Below are 18307 nucleotides of genomic sequence, written 5' to 3' on the forward strand. Positions count from 1 at the left end.
ATAACTTCTTTACCATCATTTTAATTTTATGGTTTGTATCCTTCCATTCCTCTTGTTGAGAGAACTAATGTTGAGGGAACTAATGTTTTACTTTTGGTTTTACCACTCCATGAGTGTGTATGGGTTTACTTGCTCCCTGTTCAGTGAGCTGCATCCCCCTTTATACTCTCCACTTTCCCATGCTCTCCATGTTGCTCTTCCACCCCCAGTTTGCCTGTTGCTTGCAACATCCCACCGAAGTCCACATGGCTTTTTAGGTCGAGCGTAAGTGTACAACCTCTTGTATACTTCTTCTGTGGAATTCCAGCTGTTTAATTTGTTAGTTTCAGTATCATATAAAAATCCTTGCTTGCTGGTCATCAGTCTACCTCTTTGTCCCTCCTTCTTCTGCCTGGGAGCAGGGACCAATTACTGTATAATTACGCTTTGTCCTGTTTATCTGGTCTGTAGGGCCGTTTTTTACTTTGTTTCCTGCTCCTGTCCAGGGAAGCTTACCTTTTCATATGGAGAACATTCTTCCTCTGAGCTTATCTGTAACAAGGCTATAAATCAGGCTGTTATCTTGGTCATATTTTTAGTGCACCCCAGTTCACACTCTCCAACCCCTCAGCCGTGCCAGTGCCAGGAACCCCACACATGCTGTCTGCCAGAGCACCTCAGTTCTTGCAGTCCATACACCCTGCTGATCCAGTACTGGGGCCTAGCACGCAGCTCATCAGTGCACTGCAGTTCACACACTCCAAGCCCTCAGCCATGACAGTGCCAGGAGCCCCACACACACCATGTCTGCCAGAGCACCTCAGTTTTTGTAGCCAGTACACTCTGCTGGGACCTCGGGCGCAGCTCCATCAGTGCACAACAGTTCACACACTCCAAGCCCTCAGCCAAGACAGTGCCAGGAACCCCACACACACTCTGTCAGATCACCTCAATTCCCATAGAGTCAGTAACTCTACTGCTCCATTCCTAGGACTTAGGGTGCAGCTCCATCAGTGCACCTCAGTTCACAAACTCCAAGCCCTCAGCCATGACAGTGCCAGGAGCCCCACACACACCCTGTCTGCCAGAGCACCTCACTTCTTGCAGTCAGTACACTCTGCTGCTTCAGTACTGGGACCTTGGGCACAGCTTCATCAGTGCACCGCAGTTCGCACACTCCAAGCCCTCAGCCATACCAGTGCCAGTAACCCCACAAACACTGTCTGCCAGAGCACCTCACTTCTTGCGGTCAGTACACTCTGCTGCTCCAGTATTAAGCCCTTGGGCGCTGTTCCATCATTGCACCTCAGTTCTATCCCGGCGAGGTCACTTCCTTTCCTATACTGGGACCCCGTTCACATACAGTTACATTACAGCAGCTCATTTCTAATATTCAATCCCACTGCCTAGCCAGTACTGGCGCCAAAATACCAAAACATAGCTCAGCCAATGCCAACGCCACTGTTGATGGGAACCACAACAGCTGTGCCAGAATCCATCAACTCTTAACATTCAGTGCACATTTGTTGCACATTTCTTCAGTACTAAGGCTCACACACACACATGCCCTTCAGGACTCCTCGCTTCTGTGGTTAAGAGGCAATGCCACTCCCAGCTGCTTCAGGGCACCTCCAGGCTAACACACTGCAACACTGGCAAGCCAATACTAGGTTCCAAACATAGCTCCATTAACATACCTCACTTCTAACCGGGAATTACACAGCGCTCCGTTTCTCATTCCTCACCTGCTGCCTTTCTGCTATTCCAGCACTGGGCCTGCACACAACGGTCTATACCTCCACTTCTGATTTGAAGCGTCCCAAAATTGCTGCATTGGGGTTCACATACAACTCTGCTAATGCACCTCCTGCTGTTCTGCAGTGCCCTCTGCTGCTCCACACTCTGACTTTTGTTTGAGGACATGGGGGAGACAATTCAATCTATTCTTAGCTGCCTTCTTTATTTGGGAGGATCTCTTTCACCTATCTCACTTCATTCTTTTCTTTACTCTGTTTACTATCAGTTTTCTTTCTCCCCCACTTTTTTCTTTCCAGCTCTTAAAACGCACACATTAACAGTGTTTCTTTCAATTGTTTATTTCTACTCTTCTCACTTTTTTTAAAATTTCCTTCATCCTCTTGCTATCTCCTCTTTCAAACACGCAAAAACTTGGTTATTTCTTTCCTTGTTTCGTTCCTCTCTTTTTACTTCATCAGCTGTTCGTTTGTTCACTATTTTTTTTCCTCTTGCCTTCATTCTTTCTTCGTCTTTTTTTATTTGCTCTTTCCTTTGACTCGGTATGCGTCCTTTCACTTTTTTTTAAAACTTTTTTTTTTAATTTTTTTAGATCTTTCTGCCTTCCTTTCTCTGGTGTTTTTTTATTTTATCTTGATCTGTCAATTCACGTTTTACTATAAATCCCTCTTATTCCTGTCTGCATGTGAAAGCCACAAGTTACTTGCCGGGACCCGACGTGCCAAAGTGGTTTTCCCATTCTGTATCTGTGGGAAATGTGTCAGTACATACATGCCCTGGTTCTTTCGCTGTTTTTCTCTCACCATCTTTTTTTTCTCTAATGTTCATTTTTCTCTTCATTTTCTTTTCACACCTTTTTCATAATTTTTTCCTCTTTGTCTTTTGTTCGCTAGCTTCCTTCCCTTTTTTCTTTTGTCTCACACGTTTGCTCTATTTCTTCTTAGTTATCATTTTCTCATTCTTTCTTTCCCTTATTTCTTTTATTACTTTGTGACCCCTTCTCTTTCTTCCTTTTGTGTGTTGTATTCCTTTCTCTCCTCTTTTTCTGCCCCATCTGCTTTCTCTCCTGAAGCCTCATTATAATTGGAGCAATAGGTGCAGTGGCACCGAGGCCCAGAGACATATGGACACCAATCAACTTTAATTACCGCTGTATTTTCCAACTGAAACTGCAGTCAACCATTTTCCTTTCCATATCCAGGGTCCATGACACCGTTACTATGCCACTTGTCCTCTCTCTTTTCTTTCACCCTCCAATCCATCTCAAATTATTTTTTTGTAATGGTGCTTTGAGCATTACACTCTAATGCCAAAAGTTTATTTCTAATAGTTTATATGATAACTGTATATGTTTTAAGGGAGGGGAAGAAGGTAACTGGAAGTGCTTTAGTTAAATGCTGGGCCACTGGAATTATATGGTATGAAAAGACTAAATTATTAGGTAGGGTTGACCAATTTATGTGGCAAGAAAAGTCTTTTATTAATTTACAATGCCAATAGCTCGAACTCAAGAAAATGCGGACCTATTGTATTGTAAATGCTTGTTTTTACAAGCCTTCTCTCCGTCCCTTGCCACTCCACAACTCCTTGCTCACTACAGCCGCTAGTTAGCATTGTTTACTTGATTCCCCACACCCTAACTCCAGTGTTGTTGTCCCGCTTTCTGACGTCTCATGATGTGTGCACTCATGCGTGGTGACTTATGAGCATCTACACCTCATGACATTGAGTCTGCTATTGGATCACATGTGTGATGACACAATGACATAATTACTCTAGTCTTTGAATTTTTTTTTGCTGATGCTGGCAAAGTTGCATTTATTATTTGTAGATTTCTGACACTGTAGCACGAGGGAGAGTGAATGGCCAGGAGCATGGCATCCAGTCAATAGCCAAATCTCTGAAATTGCATAGTAATGAAAATAATTTTAAATTTGTCCATACCTTTAATACATAAATTAATATTTTTGTTAATTGAAAAGGGTTGCCTATTCATCAAACAAAGTTTTAAAATATATACCTTTTGCTTTGTCTACCTCGTACTCTCTGTTGTTCCTTTCTAACTTTTTATCTCAAGTTGTCTGTCTGATGACTTATTCTAGTCGTTTATTGCACTGCTCGTGTACAAACCTATTTTGATCTGAGAAGGCACACATAAATGACTGCTAGAAAAAATATTTCCCTAAAATCTTATTTTTTTCTGAGAAATAAAGTCACATAAGAATAAACTTCTGAGAAAACAAATGCATTCTAATTCAACAAGCTCTACACAACTTCTCAAAGCTTCTCTCTCTCATCTCTAAAGAATGTTCTCTTCAGACTTGAGTATTCTCACAGCTAAAAGCGACCTCATCTATTTACATGTTGTATTAAAGTATTAAAGAACATGAGATTAAATGTTGTCTCAGCAATGATGCCTAACTCCAGGGACACCTTGTTTTTACTGTATTTGTTATACGTAATGAAACTATCTTGAAAGTGTAAAGTTGAAAATCTAAAGGTAACTTGTGTCTGCATAACTGTGTCTGTAGCGACAAAACTGTGGCCAAATGTACACACCCATCAACGGATGGCGGGACTTCACTTCCCATGGAAGACACATGAAAGGTGGTGACCTCTCAAGTGATGGGACTAGCTCCCGCAGCCCCAGTGTATGGGAGTGGTCTCTGAGCTGCAGTCACCAGCAAAGGGCGCAGTTCAGGAACCCGGTGTACAAGCGAATTCAGCATCCAGAACATTCAAACGGAAACTGTGTTCCTTCAAACACAGACAAGGTATGTGGGCTGACTTATGAAACTGATTGTTGATTTGAAGGGGACTTCTAGCCTTACCTCGTGTGCTTAGAGTCCTTTGTCATTGTCCCCGGGAGTGTAAAACAAGGTCTTATAACATATTATACCTCGTCTCCTTCTTACTATGATTTTCAGCAGAGGATTCCTCTATGACACCACCAGGGCTGTCAAGGGATATGTGAACTCTCAATCATTATATGCAATATATTGAAAATGATTAGCTAATTTGAAATTGGCTTCGCAAACTTACCTTGGATAAACCCCTTCTCTCCCATTATGATCAATTTTCTTGAACTGAGAGAGTAACACTGACCTCATTGATGGCAGCACTGTCAAGCCCATGGAGAGACATTTCAGAGATCCACTTAAAATACCCATTCACTGCCTACTGAATGCCCTGACCTCTAAGGCAACCCTCCAGTTGTGGTGAGGCCTGGTGTGACATTTTCTCCACGCACAATCATTTTATGTTCCATCTCTACCACTTTTTGCTCTCCTTTTCTTCCCCTTTGCCTGTACTTGCTTTAGGTCTGTCTTCTATGAACCTTTTTACTTTTCAGGTTATCTATGGTAGAGCTCTCTCCTATTAAGTTTTTCTTTCTAACTGTGTTTAATAATTTACACCTCACATTTTTGAGTATTTCAATAGTCTGTAGAGTGCTCCAGTTTATCCATGCCTGCATTTGTGCATAGTTGGAATACCTCAGTGTCTATGGAAAACTATACGTGACAAGTTAAAGACCTCGACTGCAGAGGGGTCTGAGAGCCACCATGGTGAGAGTATTCTGTCTACCATATTCATTTAGAGATCACTGCTGTTCCTGCGGACATCTCTTGCATTCCTAGGACTCACTGTCTTGGTGGCTCCTGGAAAGTGACTGTATGTTTGATTGAAGGTCTGTGAAGATAAAGGGGCCATACATCAAAATTACAGCTTTTTTGTTTTATCAAAGAGAAACTCCCAAAGTGGGATACCCAACCTCACGTAGGCCCCTACACCTCATGTAATGCAATGGCCAAATGGATGGGTGATTTTAATAGGTGAGAGGCAATATTCAGGTAACACAGCTCTAGACGTCATAGAGGCAGCTGGAATGAGAAAGGCTCAGAGTGAGGGAATGAAACTATATGTTGGATGACCTGTGAAATGTAATCCTGCCTGTTGCATTGCATACACTGACCTGTCTGGAAATAAACACTACAGAACATTTGTTCCCCGAAGGAAAATAAGCAGTTCATACAAAATGAGGTTCTGCTTACAAATACAAAGTTTCTGGTTTGCTCAGACACGTTTCTTGCCACAGAAATGGTCTGCCTTGATCCATGGTGCATCACACGATAAGAGGTGTAGATCTCTGGGCTGAAGGACGAGAGCACAGCCCTTGTATAGGCTCTTTACCTTTGTATGGGCTTTTTTTCCTCCTCCTTCTTTTGGTTACTTTGGGGACATCTGTTGAAGTGGGCATGACCGACGGGTTGCCATCAAACCTTTTGAGGTTGCTGGTTGTTAAAAAGTGCATCAGGTTTTTTATTCTGTAAAGTTTTGAATCAAAGAAACACTCGAAGTGACATGCATGAGATATTGTACATTAAGCAATGTTCTTCACCCTTACTTGAAGTCCAAGCCAGTGTTAACGTTGTTGATTTGAAGCCTGCGTTGGGCATTGACCTGCGTCTTTGGGGTAATCTCCTTGGAAACTAAGCGTTAGCAACCATTAATTGATGACTATGTCTTAGTCTGAACATTAATAAGGAATAGTGATTCCAGAGTGTGTGTACCAAACTGTGTGTCACGATAACCTGAAAAGGGAGACTCAGGACATAAAAATATAGGTGAGAAACATGGGGTGTGTCTCACTGTCAGGAAAGCACTGCCTGTTTTCATGCAATCGTGGGGTAGTCAATTTGTTTAATCATTTGAATGGAGGAGTCTGGTTGGGGTAAGTGAACCATCTGTGGACCAGATGTTGCAACCAGGATATACCTTGCCCTTCGTAGTAAAGGTGAGTATTGAGCATATCATAGAAAGGTGAACAAACCTAATGGAAATCATTAAAAAGAATCCATTTAACAGAGGCAAAGTCAGCAATGTACTTCATTAGACCTGCAACCTGTGGTTGATGTACATTTTCATCCTTTATGCCATTCACAAAAATGCAGTGTTTTTTCACTACATGCAAAACTGCAAAAAACCAAAACGTTCCCTAGTAGGGCCACATTTACATTCAACAAAAGGCGAAAAGTGAAGAAGGCAAGCACCGCAAAAAATAATTTGCAGAAATAAAATGCTAACAGAGTAAAATAATTGTGATGTCTCAGAGACCAGGGATTCTAAATTGAATCTCCGCATCACTGATTCCTGCCCCAGCTTGATTCCAAAGTGCCAGGAGGGTTGCAGGAAAGCCGCTATCATAATGCGTACAAAGTCAGAGCATAAAGCACGGGAAGAGGCCATGGGACAATCCTGGACAGTGCAATGCTAAGAGCTCCCAAATGCTGCGCCGGGGCCCCCAAAAGGCACTGCAGTAACATTTCAGCAGAGCAGCCAGGAAGGATGGCCATCAATATAATCTAGTAATGCTTCCAAAAGCGAGGAAAAATCAGTTGTCAGAAAATTGCAAAAATGACACACATTGTATAACAAAGCTAGCATTATAAAGCACTTTCCAAAATGCAGCTCCGTTGAAAAAAAAAGTTCACAAAATCAGCCAAAAGAACTAGCTGCAGAGACGTTTTAAAGCATAGGTAAAATAAATATGCTCTGGCCCAGGGCCCCAGCCTTTCAGGGGACCCCTTTATAGAGCCATCTCTGTTTTGTAGAGAATCGTGTCCTAATGAACTTGAGTAATTCTTAAACAAAGTATTTTAAATACTGTTTTCCTTTAATTTATTTTTAGTGTGGGTGGTGTGTAAGAGTCAATTTCTAAAAAATTTGCAGAGAAATGCTGTGTTTGTTTCATGCAACAACTATAAAAAAAAAGTTCCTTTTAGATCACAATATGAAAAATGGGGAAGAGTGCCTGTGCACTGTCAGTGACCTGGCCAAAAAAGGGCTTGAAAGAGCTGAAATTGGATCATAAATTCAAAACTGTTCTAAACAGGGGCCCCAAAATCTGTTTGGCCCAGGGCCCCCAAAATCCTTAAGATGTCCTTGACTAGCAGACGTTGTTGCTACAGTAGTGTCCCATGACTCATTAAATCCCAAGCTAAAACAGCACAGTAGTTTGGTAAAACTATTCAGCGGTCAGCAAATACAATAACAAACATAATGGACCCAAGGCCTGTATTTAGCTACAAATTTGCTGCAAAAGCCAGTCAAAGACAGGGACTGATCTGTTCCCAGCTGAAGTGGCTGGTTCCAGTTCATGATGAGGCTTCATGCTAAAGTTACACACAACACAGATTTCTTTTTTTACAAGAATCAGTTTAATGAAAATAGTTCTTTAAAGTTCTGACGTTTACCATCAACTGATGACGAGCTGGACAGCCTCTCTGAGAACATTTTTAGTTAACACACTTGTCTGCGTGCTGTGTCTTGACTTGATTTCACTAAATCAAAACATGCATACTAGAACAGGCAACTCGAGGCAAGTTTAATTTGGAAACTCGGGTCTTTCTAAACTGCATGTGATGGTAACCAGCTGAGCAATAGGTCGAATTCTGGCCGCTTAATTGATAGGTGACTTTGAAACCCGATTTGAAGAGGGTGAAGCGTAACCCCGCTCGAAAGACCATTTTTTGCAATTAATGCTGAGTAATTCAGAAAACATAAATATGTTAATAAATGGAGGACCCCAAAGTCGTTTCTAGGAGCCTGCCTTCAACACTTCCGAATTCTAGGGTTACCAGCCTCGAAGACTGCTTTGAATCAACGTCATACCTCTTTCTTCCACAATCGTACACTTCCCCCCTTTATGTTTCACTATTGCAGGTTCTTTGTCATCCCTTTCAAATGTTGTCACTGGTTTTTCCTAGATTTCTCTTCCTCCATGTTTCTCCCTTTTTAGGGTCAAGCCTGCGTCGCATGTGCTTGTGCATGTGTATCACTTGCGAGATGCTTTAGTAGTTAGAAAAGGGCTTGGAGCCCCGTCCATGTCACGTCAGTGTCTTTCATTGTTTCGTGGGCTTGTCTTTTAAAATCTGCTTGCTTTCATTAGTGGAAGGCATGCATACGTCATGCCTTTCCCGGTAGTTAGCCCTCCTCGAGCGCAGCGACGAAGTACTAAAAACATACAAGGCTCGCTGTTTTCCATCCGGTTTGTGGACTACTTTTTATCTTTTTTGCAGCGCGATCTCGCTTGGCAGAAGTCGAGCGCTTTGCATGACATCGACCCTATTACATAGTTAATTGCACTTTTGCCGGTTACGTAGATAATTGCACTTTTGCTGATAGGTTTCACTACGAGTGAACTGTAGCAGCTCGATCACACTTTTTTTTTCCATTTAACGTGGCAAGAAAAATCCGGTTGGGAGTTTACAACTGCTAATAGCTCTAACTCTGAGAAATGCGAGACCTGTTGCATTGCAAATGCTTGTTTGTCTTCCTCTCTCTTGCTCTAGGTCAAAGCAAGGGGATAAAATATGTATGTCCCTTAAAAATGAACCCCACTGCACACCATTGGCAACCAACCACAGAACTTAAGCACCAGCAATCATTGTTAACTTAGATGATGGCCTTCGGTTAGTAGAACCAGGCATCAAGCGTTGTCTTACTGGGTGAGACAAGCTAGAAGTTGCTGTAGGTGAGCCATGTTTCTTAGGTATTGTGGATGGTGCGAAGATTGTGTGAAATTGTCTAAAATTATAAGAAAACTTAATTTTTTTTGCAGTAGAGCCCTTGGTTTTGAGTTGTGTGTTGAAGGCACTCGGCTGATTCAAAAAGGTTCAAGGGAAACAGCCATAACTTAGGGATGTCTGTTCACATCACCATGCGAGTACACCTGACTTATGATTTCTGAATTGATTGGCATTTGTATTTCTTTTTAAACCCAATTTACACCAGCTCTGTTTATGTGATGGATGTTCCAAAACGTAATACAGTTATTTTTTAAAATGTTGATTTCATTAATTGGGTACTTTGTGGCCTGAGCGTATATGACTTTATCTATTTTCAGTAACACACATTTAAACGTTGACCCACTAACACTTACTCATAATCCAATCATACTTAAGCTTGCCAAAATGAGGAATAAGTTACTTAAAGGTAAATATGACTGTTCCGTATTTGGGAATTGTGTGTAAGTTCTTCTCCCATAAAGTACTTCTTTTCCAGACTCGAGTTGGACATGCATCTGGAAAAATAGCTTTGCCAATAAGGCCCAATCTCTTTATTTGAGAGTCCATTTCAGCTTTTCCATTATTTTATTAAACTGTATGCGGAGTTTTGCCTTTGCCTACTTTATATATAAATTGAGGAAAAGGCCTCACTTTCTTAGGCATTCACTTAAAACTGCTATGAAACCATAAAACATTGTGGGGAAATCTAGATATTTCGAGCTCATCTTGTCCTGTGTTTGTCAATATACCGGAAGCTCAATGGTTTAGTTTTTGGTGAGAGGACATTTGTGAGGAGTTGGATTTATTTAAATATATAATAACGGGGGTTGTATTCAACAGACAAAATCTTAGCTTTCTATGTATCATACTACATAACTTTGAAATATTTATTTTATCATCGGTTGCCTCTGCTTGCTGCAAATAAAACCTAAAAGCTTTATAATGCACACCTTTGGGTAGGTGTAGGAACCGCTGTTAGAAAGTGGCAATCTGGCTAACCAAGCAATCTGCGCCAAAACCATTTTTGTAATATTTAGTTTTATTGCGTTTTTATTAATATGTAGTGCCATTCCTACATTTTAGGTTCCGGCACACCCCACCCCCTGAAATTTGACCTTGTGGATGAACTGCCTCAGCATTATAGTGATACATGCTAGCAATTTCTTCGTATTATAATTGTTTAGTAAGACATTCACCTATTTTTCAGGTGGATCCATTCTCTTCTGGAACATGTGCTGTGTACCTACTACAGAAAGGATGCCTCACATTGCAAACTCAGTTTCTTCCATGGAAGGCTGCCTCGAACCAAAGGCGAGGAGCACGCCGAGCCCAGTCTTCCGAGAGTCTGCTGTCGGATCATGAGAGGTCATTGCGGATCATCAAACCAACCTTCACGATCCCTCACTCTGGACAGATGCTGCTTCCACTTCTCACAAGCCCAAGGATCCACCTTTGGAGGAGGTGCTACCTTCGAGGCAGTTCGGATGTTCAGGTGATTATTGATATATTTAGGTTCAATACTTCCTAAAGATGAGTAATGATGAACAGAATTGGATATCTGGCGCACATGGATTGATTACAAAGGAAGCCATTTCTATGTGAGAGTGAAATATCATGAATCTCAATTCTTTCTTGTACCTTATTTCGCTTGCACATTTATGTTTTTTTCTGGACGCTGAGGTAGTTATTCAAACTTTGCTGCCACAGAAACAGCAAAGTCTTTTGCAATGTGGGTAAAATCAGTTGACTGATAAATTGTATATTAAATGTCAAGAGTATTCAAGTATACATAAACACTTATAAAAAAGAAGTACTTGATCAGCCTGCTCACGTATATAAATGTAATTTAAGAAGGGCCTTAAAGCCTCTATCCCTGGTCCAAAACATTCTACAGTCGCAGCCATTTTGTATGAAAATTAATGTGCAGACATTCCAGTTTTTTACTCTAAAATTGTTTAGTCCCCAATCACATTGCCTTTTTAGCTCTATTTTTGAATAAAATCCACATATTCTCCCTAAATTATTGTTATTCTCAACTGTAATTTTACCCTATAAAATATTTGTGTTGTGTTTAATTAAAATCAGTGTTGAAAATTTGAGTAACTTGATTAACTACTGTTAATCTTTTTTCAGCTCCTTTCATGAAAACACATTTTACCATCAAACTAAAATTATTGTTCCTGAGATATCAATCATTAATAGAAATTCCTTTTTAATTATTTTGGTATAGAGTTCAAGTAACGCTGGGGATTTAAATGTGTGAACTTTGTCTCCACCAGAATATCATTCCTTTTGAGTAATTTCCTCTTATCTCCCCTTGCCAGTTGGTTGCTTCAACGAGTACCAGCACCAGTCTTGCTAAAGAACTACAGCTGCTCCAAGAGAAACTCTTTCGCCACCTGAGTGGCAAAACCACCAGTGGCACAGATCCCCAAGCGGACAGGACGTAGTAAGAGCGCTTTGGTGAAGCGCGGACTCCCATTCTTCCTGACTGCGGCACAACTGAAATTAGGAGATATGAAAGACTGATTCTGTACGCGTGAAAGGGACGGTCTTTGTCAATAGCATGGACTCACGGAACACTGTAATATCAGTCAGTAGTCATTCGCCGTCATGGATGTACATTGCAGAAAGAATGATGAACTGTATTCTGCAAATTTTCCAGTTTGGTCACAGAGGGCTTCTTCCAGGAGCTCGGTCTTATCAAGTGTTCTTGGCTATCAACCGGCATTTCCATGAGTAATGTTGAACACCTTGTCTGCACTGACCCTGAAGTATTACTCAAGATTCCTAGGGACCACTTGCTGTTGGTGCTTTGTTTAATTTCTGTTGAACTTTCAGATTGTAGGTAATGAGTGGCTGTTTTGTCAGTGATTTACATTTCATCATGGTACGGGACGAAACCTCCAGAGGCCCACATCCTACCTTCACCAGATGGATGTTTTACAGCTTTACTTGCAGAACGTTCTTTCACACCTTTGCTGGACCAGAGTTTTTCTCTCAAGTGCCTGGAAACCACAGGTGTATCTAGCAACAAGAAGCACTGCTCCTGCATGGTGATTAGTACCACCTCCTAAAGGCTGCTTCTGGCTTTGCACAAATGGTACATATGCTTCCTTTTTGTTTTGTTGTTGTTGTTTTTCTTACAGAGCAGAGCCATTTCATGGAAGATGTTGCTACACAGACTGCAGAAAAAAGCACACAGGACTGTGACGATTAATAACACAGGGCTTGTTTCTGATTTGCGGAAACTTTAATAAATGTAGCACTTCTCAAATGATGGAGGAGCTACGTCATATATGTTTTGTCACAGAGCCTGATTTGGAATCTAGCGCATAGGTTACTCGGTCACAAACGTGTCGGATCTCCCGTCCGTTGTAGTACGATTCCCATGGGATATAATGGCATCGTAATACAGTGGCTGGCATATCAGCCACATTTGTGATGGAGTAAAAGCATGTCTGCCAAACTCTAAACCAGGCCCATAGTCTCTACATGTCTCATGTTCCACTTCTAACCCTCAACTTAAAAAAAAATTGTGAAGTTTTTTATGATAGGGAAATTTGTACCCCATTTCGATTTTTGGGGAGTTTGCTCTCTTACTCACAACGTCACTTTACATGTTGAGTAATGTTCTGAACTGCAAATGACAAGAACTACATCTGTTTCAGCCTTCCCAAGCTAAGTGCAGTTTACTGCTTCGGGTTTGTTGTTCTTTATGCTTTTTTCCCCTCTGGTTGTTGTGGTGGAACCACTACCGGGTTTTAAAAAGCACAGTAGGTATGATACTTTTTTTTTCTTAGGTTCAAACTTTCAACTCCTACATACTAATCCAATTGGAAGTCGTTGCCATTTTATGATGTTTCTGGTGAGCCAGTGTATTCATTTAATTGAATTTGTTGAAAATATTTTACAGCCAATCCCGTTGTGTGAAGGCTCAACTCACACTATACACTGTAAGTATTATTCGCATTTCCTTATAGAGTTCTACCTTCTCCGTTGTAGTTTTGCTACCAGATTCTAGTAATGTAGCAATAAACATTAATGCCACTTATTATTTAAGCACCAAGAGAAAATTCTGTCTGTTTTGTACTCCCTCTGTTTGCTCTTGAATGGTATTAAAAACAGCATAGTTGTGCCTTCTTTCATCAGGCACAATTCATCAGGTTTTTCTGGAACCTTTGTATGGGGTGCACAAAGCTCTGAAAACAGTCAGTTGTTGTAGGAAAATATTTCCAATTGTAGGTACTAACTGTGGTCTTTGGAAGTAAGAGTGCTACACGTTCACACTATACAGGCAACGTAGCGGATCTCTGCATCCAGCTTATTTAAGTGTCAGGGAAATTAGGTTACAGATTTATAGACCAATCGGTGGATTGGTTGCATTGATGTATAGAAGCAAACCCCTTTAAAAACAATCCACACTCGAAGGGGGAAACATCTTGATTATTGACCAATGAAACTTGGTTTCATTGATTCAATTTCCTTTGGGCGAACATGAATCTTCCATCTATGATATTCATGTTTTGCCTTTGGATTCAGATTGTCTACCCTGTGCATGGGGTCACTGGACAATTTGAGACTCCTGGATGGGTAAAAATATTATGCCATTCCCCAAAGCCTCCCATTAGTATTGAATACTTGTATAACACAAACTCCGGCATTTTAAATTATCTTACCTATATATAGGTTTGACTATTACCAAATTCAGTGCGAGTCATTGAATCAATCTTAGAAAGGTGACAGACTGAGTCAGTTCATAGAGCGATCAATAAACTTGGTGACACTACTGTTTCACATACACAGCTCTATTTAGAACAGCTCTTAGATTTCTTAACTCTGTTTCCTTATTATGTATTCAGATTGGGGCCAAATGTTTACCAATACCCAATGAAGGGACTTCTCTCACTTAAATGCCAACAGTGTTTTTGTCATGTTCCCTTGCAAACTTACAGCTAGCTAATTTTGGTAGAATGTTAGTAGCCAAGCATGTTTATAGTGAATTTTTGTCACCATGAGTGTATGTGTTTTTTTTTTTTAATAATGTCTGTCCATGGGAATCCATATTACTTGTTTCTTTGATAAGGTACTTTGCATAGTGCTAAAACGTAATATTACAGTGGCATCAGAGCACTCTTAAGAGACTTTGACAATGCAAAAATGCCAGGGCAAAAGTAAGATTCAAAACATGTGTGTAACCTTCAAAACTCTTCTGCAATATCCAGGGAAAGACAGTGGCTGCAGTAACAAACTGAAAGAGCACCCTTCAGTATTTGTAAGCTCTATAGAATGCCACAAAAATGTTAGATATCTTACTTCCGGGTGGAGATCACCTTGATATGCCAGTGAAATCCACTGTATAAAGTGGCCGCTCTATCTGGGCTGATCATCCTGGTGATAATGGATTGAGATCTTTCAAGTCAATACACATGTGGTGGTCTGTTCATGGTTGGTTGCTAAAACAACTAGAGCAAACCAACTCAGACAAGTCTGTGCTCTCTGTAATCCCATCACAGACCAATATATTGGATACCAACTTCAGGGGTTCTTTCATCATACTGTCACCGGCTGCATCCCAAGTGTGCTTAGAACCTCCAACATCTGCCCAAGGAAGAATTCTGATTAATACACCACAAAATGATCGCCGCAGTGGTCCACAAAACGGTTGGAGGTAGCTTCAGAACTCTTGGCTTAGGTTCCTGGTGTGATAGCAGTTTGTGCATGATCTGGACAGAGAATGACTAATGAGATGTGGCAGTTCTTACCCAACCTTGTGAGAAGTAGTTTCCTCAAGGCCATTTTGCCTCATAAAACTAACAGCCTCCGGACTTGAAGTGCTCTTCTTTCTCAACCTGCCTGGGATTAAATAGGCTACCCCGGGTCTGTTAGTCCCTGTCCACTCCGTGCACGTTCCTGTCTTCTTCTATCACAAAGTCCTTGAGGTGAAGGGATCGAATAGCTAGAGATCTCTTTGGGGCCTGTTACGCATGTGCCAATAGGATGTAGAGTTAATGGTGTTCAGAGGTGATTGACCGACCACCTCCACCATCACCTAAAACAACCTAACCTAACATCATCTAACCTAGTAAAATGTAACTTATCCTAGCTAAGCAAACTTAACCTAACCTTAAAAAATTAGCATAACCTAAATCTAGGTGGGCAGGCCACAGAAACCATTTCAAATTTTCAATCCTTATTGAGGGCTGGATTTAGACTTTGGTGGACATGGTACTCTGCCACTTTCTGCCAAAACCTCGGTCCTCCCACTCTGTTCCGAGTCAGGAGGACTGGTATTTATCTGATGGCAGTGCGCCTCTTGGCGCCACCATTGGAAAACGTACTCTGATGGCTGACAGAGTAGTGGCAGTTTGGTGTAAAGGAATCAGATTGCCCACACTATTTACAGCGCATGGATTTATGGCCTATTTTTCTGCCAGTCACCACCAATTAAAATCTGTTGATCACATTTTCATCTACTCCACCCAAAATACTGAACATACTGCATCGAAACCAGGAATGTGAACCCTAAAGAAGTGCATTATAAATAGGTAAATTTCAGTAAGTTTCACTCCATTTCTCTGTAGGATAAAGGGGGTCATTCCGACCCCGGCGGGTGGCGGTCGCCGCCCGCCTGGCGGGAACCGCCATTTGGCCGCTCCGCGGTCAAAAGACCGCTGGGGCCATTCGGACTTTCCCGCTGGGGCGGCGGGCGCTCCCGGCGGCGGGCGCTCGCCAAGGGAGCGCCCGCCGGCCCAGCGGGAAAGAGGCCTGCAACACTGAAGCCGGCTCCGAATGGAGCCGGCGGTGTTGCAGGTGTGCGACGGGTGCAGTTGCACCCGTCGCGCTTTTCACTGTCTGCTAGGCAGACAGTGAAAAGCAGGCTGGGGCCCTGTTAGGGGACCCCTGCACTGCCCATGCCACTGGCATGGGCAGTGCAGGGGCCCCCAGGGGCCCCAGGACACCCGTTCCCGCCAGCCTGTTCCTGCACCGCCATGGAGGATTCGCCCAGCTGGGGGAAATCCGGCGGGAAACCTACGGACCCGGTTTTCCGACCGCGGCTTTACAGCCGCTGTCGGAATGGGCTAAGAAGCACCGCCAGCCTGTTGGCGGTGCTTCAGTCATCCGTGGCCCTGGTGGTCTTGGACCGCCAGGGTCAGAATGACCCCCAAAATTTCCAAACTTGGGAAGTCAGAACGCTATTGTAGATGTTATATCTTTCTTTTAATACTGTATAGGTACCTAGCCGGAAACAAAAAATACACTTTCTCTAACTTTGAAAACATAGGATAAATGAATAATGTGGTTATACACTCTGGTGTAAAATAAATTACCAGGGCTTTTTAGTGATATGGCAAAACTCCAAATCCGCAGCAATGCAACATAACATCTTTGCAATATTATTTACTATTGTTGTCTGGTTTCAGACTTTTATTTTAACGCATTCCAATTGTTGCACTAAAACGTTTTTGAGATTAAAAGGGGAGCAGCTTATAAAGGCAGGCCCCACTGCTCAGTTATCTTAACATTTCCATTGTTTTGGTATATTTGCAGTATTTGTTCTTCAAATAAGTGTCTGAGGTGCTGTCCTTAATATATACGTTCATAAGGACCAACCAGGTACATATTAATCATCCAGGCAATCTTTTCATTTACCTCGTGAACTGTTTTGGGAGGTCATTTGTTTAGGGTGCTGTCATCATTGAAGGATACTTTTATGAACATCTTCATATGCAAGACGCACAAGGCCAATTGTGATTAGGATTAAACATGGCCAAAAGTTGAGTATATTTTTAAGTGGTTGACAAGACATATTTGCAAACTTCTCCTGCCATGTGACCCCTTTAGATAGCAGGATAGATCCCTCAGATGCTAGAATTTGTAAACCAGGAAATAAAATGTCACGCATTTCTCACAAGAAGTTCCAAAATATGCGTCGGAATTGATCTGAAATATCTATTAACCATGTGGCTCCATGTCTCTAGACACATCCTACTTTCAAATCTTTGACTTTCCCTTTTCAAGCCATTGTGGTCTTCCACTGTGTCCAATATATGAAACGGAAAGTGACCTTTACTCAACTCTCACAAAGCCATCAAAGAAAAGCAGGGAACTTCAAACATGGAGTCCCTGGGAACCAGGAGTTCCTTTTGCAAAGGCTACAAGCCCTTTGAATGTTGTTGCCCTTATATGAAAGAATTAAACTGTCATAATCTGCTAACAGGTGTTTGTTAGAAGGATATGTCATTTTCTTTAATAGACTGTTTTGATAATTACAAGTAATATTGATTCTGACTGTGAAATATCCTAGGCAATTACCTGTCCAGTGATGATGGACCCACTAGCCTATGCAGTACTGTTACTTTATTCTACTCCAAAGTTCAAACAAATTTACACATAATGAGAGTGTTTTGGGGAAGTTATGTGATGGATGAATGGTATGCTGATTACCTTCTTGTAATATGATGCATATTTTGGAATATGAAGTTTTTCTTCTGATGTGTATATTTGTGTCAAGTCTCTATTTAAAAAAAAGATACATTAAAGCTGTCTATTTGTAAATCGTGTTTAATGTTTTACATTGGTGCTTTACTTCTTTGTATTCAAGAACTATTATTTTATAACGAAAAGACTGTGCATATATTTGTATATGAGATCGGACATCTACTGTGGTTGTCCACAAGCCTAAAGTGGGCATAGCCACTATTGGACAACTTTTAACAAATCTATTATTGTGGAAACAGTGCTATATGTGCATAAATCGCTTGTTAGGTTCCTTAAGTGTTCATATGGTGTAAAAGCCCTTCATTTCCAGTTACAAAGGCAAATATGTTATTTTGAGAATTAGCTGGAAACTGAGTTATTCAACCAATTATCGAATTGACAACGATCTTCCAGAAAAGGCATCAGGGATGCTTATGGACTGGACCACTGGTAGTATAATCAATACAAAGTGGTTCTAGGTAGTACATAAAAATCTGAAGTGGGCCAAAGGCCGATGATTGGAT

At 41.4% G+C, this 18307-nt stretch overlaps 1 protein-coding gene across 4 annotated transcripts in view; it reads left to right on the top strand.

Moving 5' to 3' along the window:
- Nucleotides 1-17861, top strand: part of MTMR11 (myotubularin related protein 11) — a 135861-nt gene extending 118000 nt beyond the window's left edge. For 3 of the 4 annotated variants that reach the window (XM_069218233.1, XM_069218236.1, XM_069218234.1), the window contains 3 exons: nucleotides 4266-4508; nucleotides 10510-10794; nucleotides 11627-13364. In XM_069218233.1, the coding sequence (XP_069074334.1) occupies nucleotides 4266-4508; nucleotides 10510-10794; nucleotides 11627-11752 (654 nt within the window). In that variant the 3' untranslated portion in view covers nucleotides 11753-13364. Of the gene's footprint in view, nucleotides 1-4265; nucleotides 4509-10509; nucleotides 10795-11626 lie in introns of all 4 variants that reach the window. The other variant, XM_069218235.1, reaches the window with a different exon arrangement.
- Nucleotides 17862-18307: the final 446 nt, after the last annotated feature.

Source organism: Pleurodeles waltl, chromosome 12 (genome assembly GCF_031143425.1).
Source record: "Pleurodeles waltl isolate 20211129_DDA chromosome 12, aPleWal1.hap1.20221129, whole genome shotgun sequence".
Classification (NCBI taxonomy): domain Eukaryota; kingdom Metazoa; phylum Chordata; class Amphibia; order Caudata; family Salamandridae; genus Pleurodeles; species Pleurodeles waltl.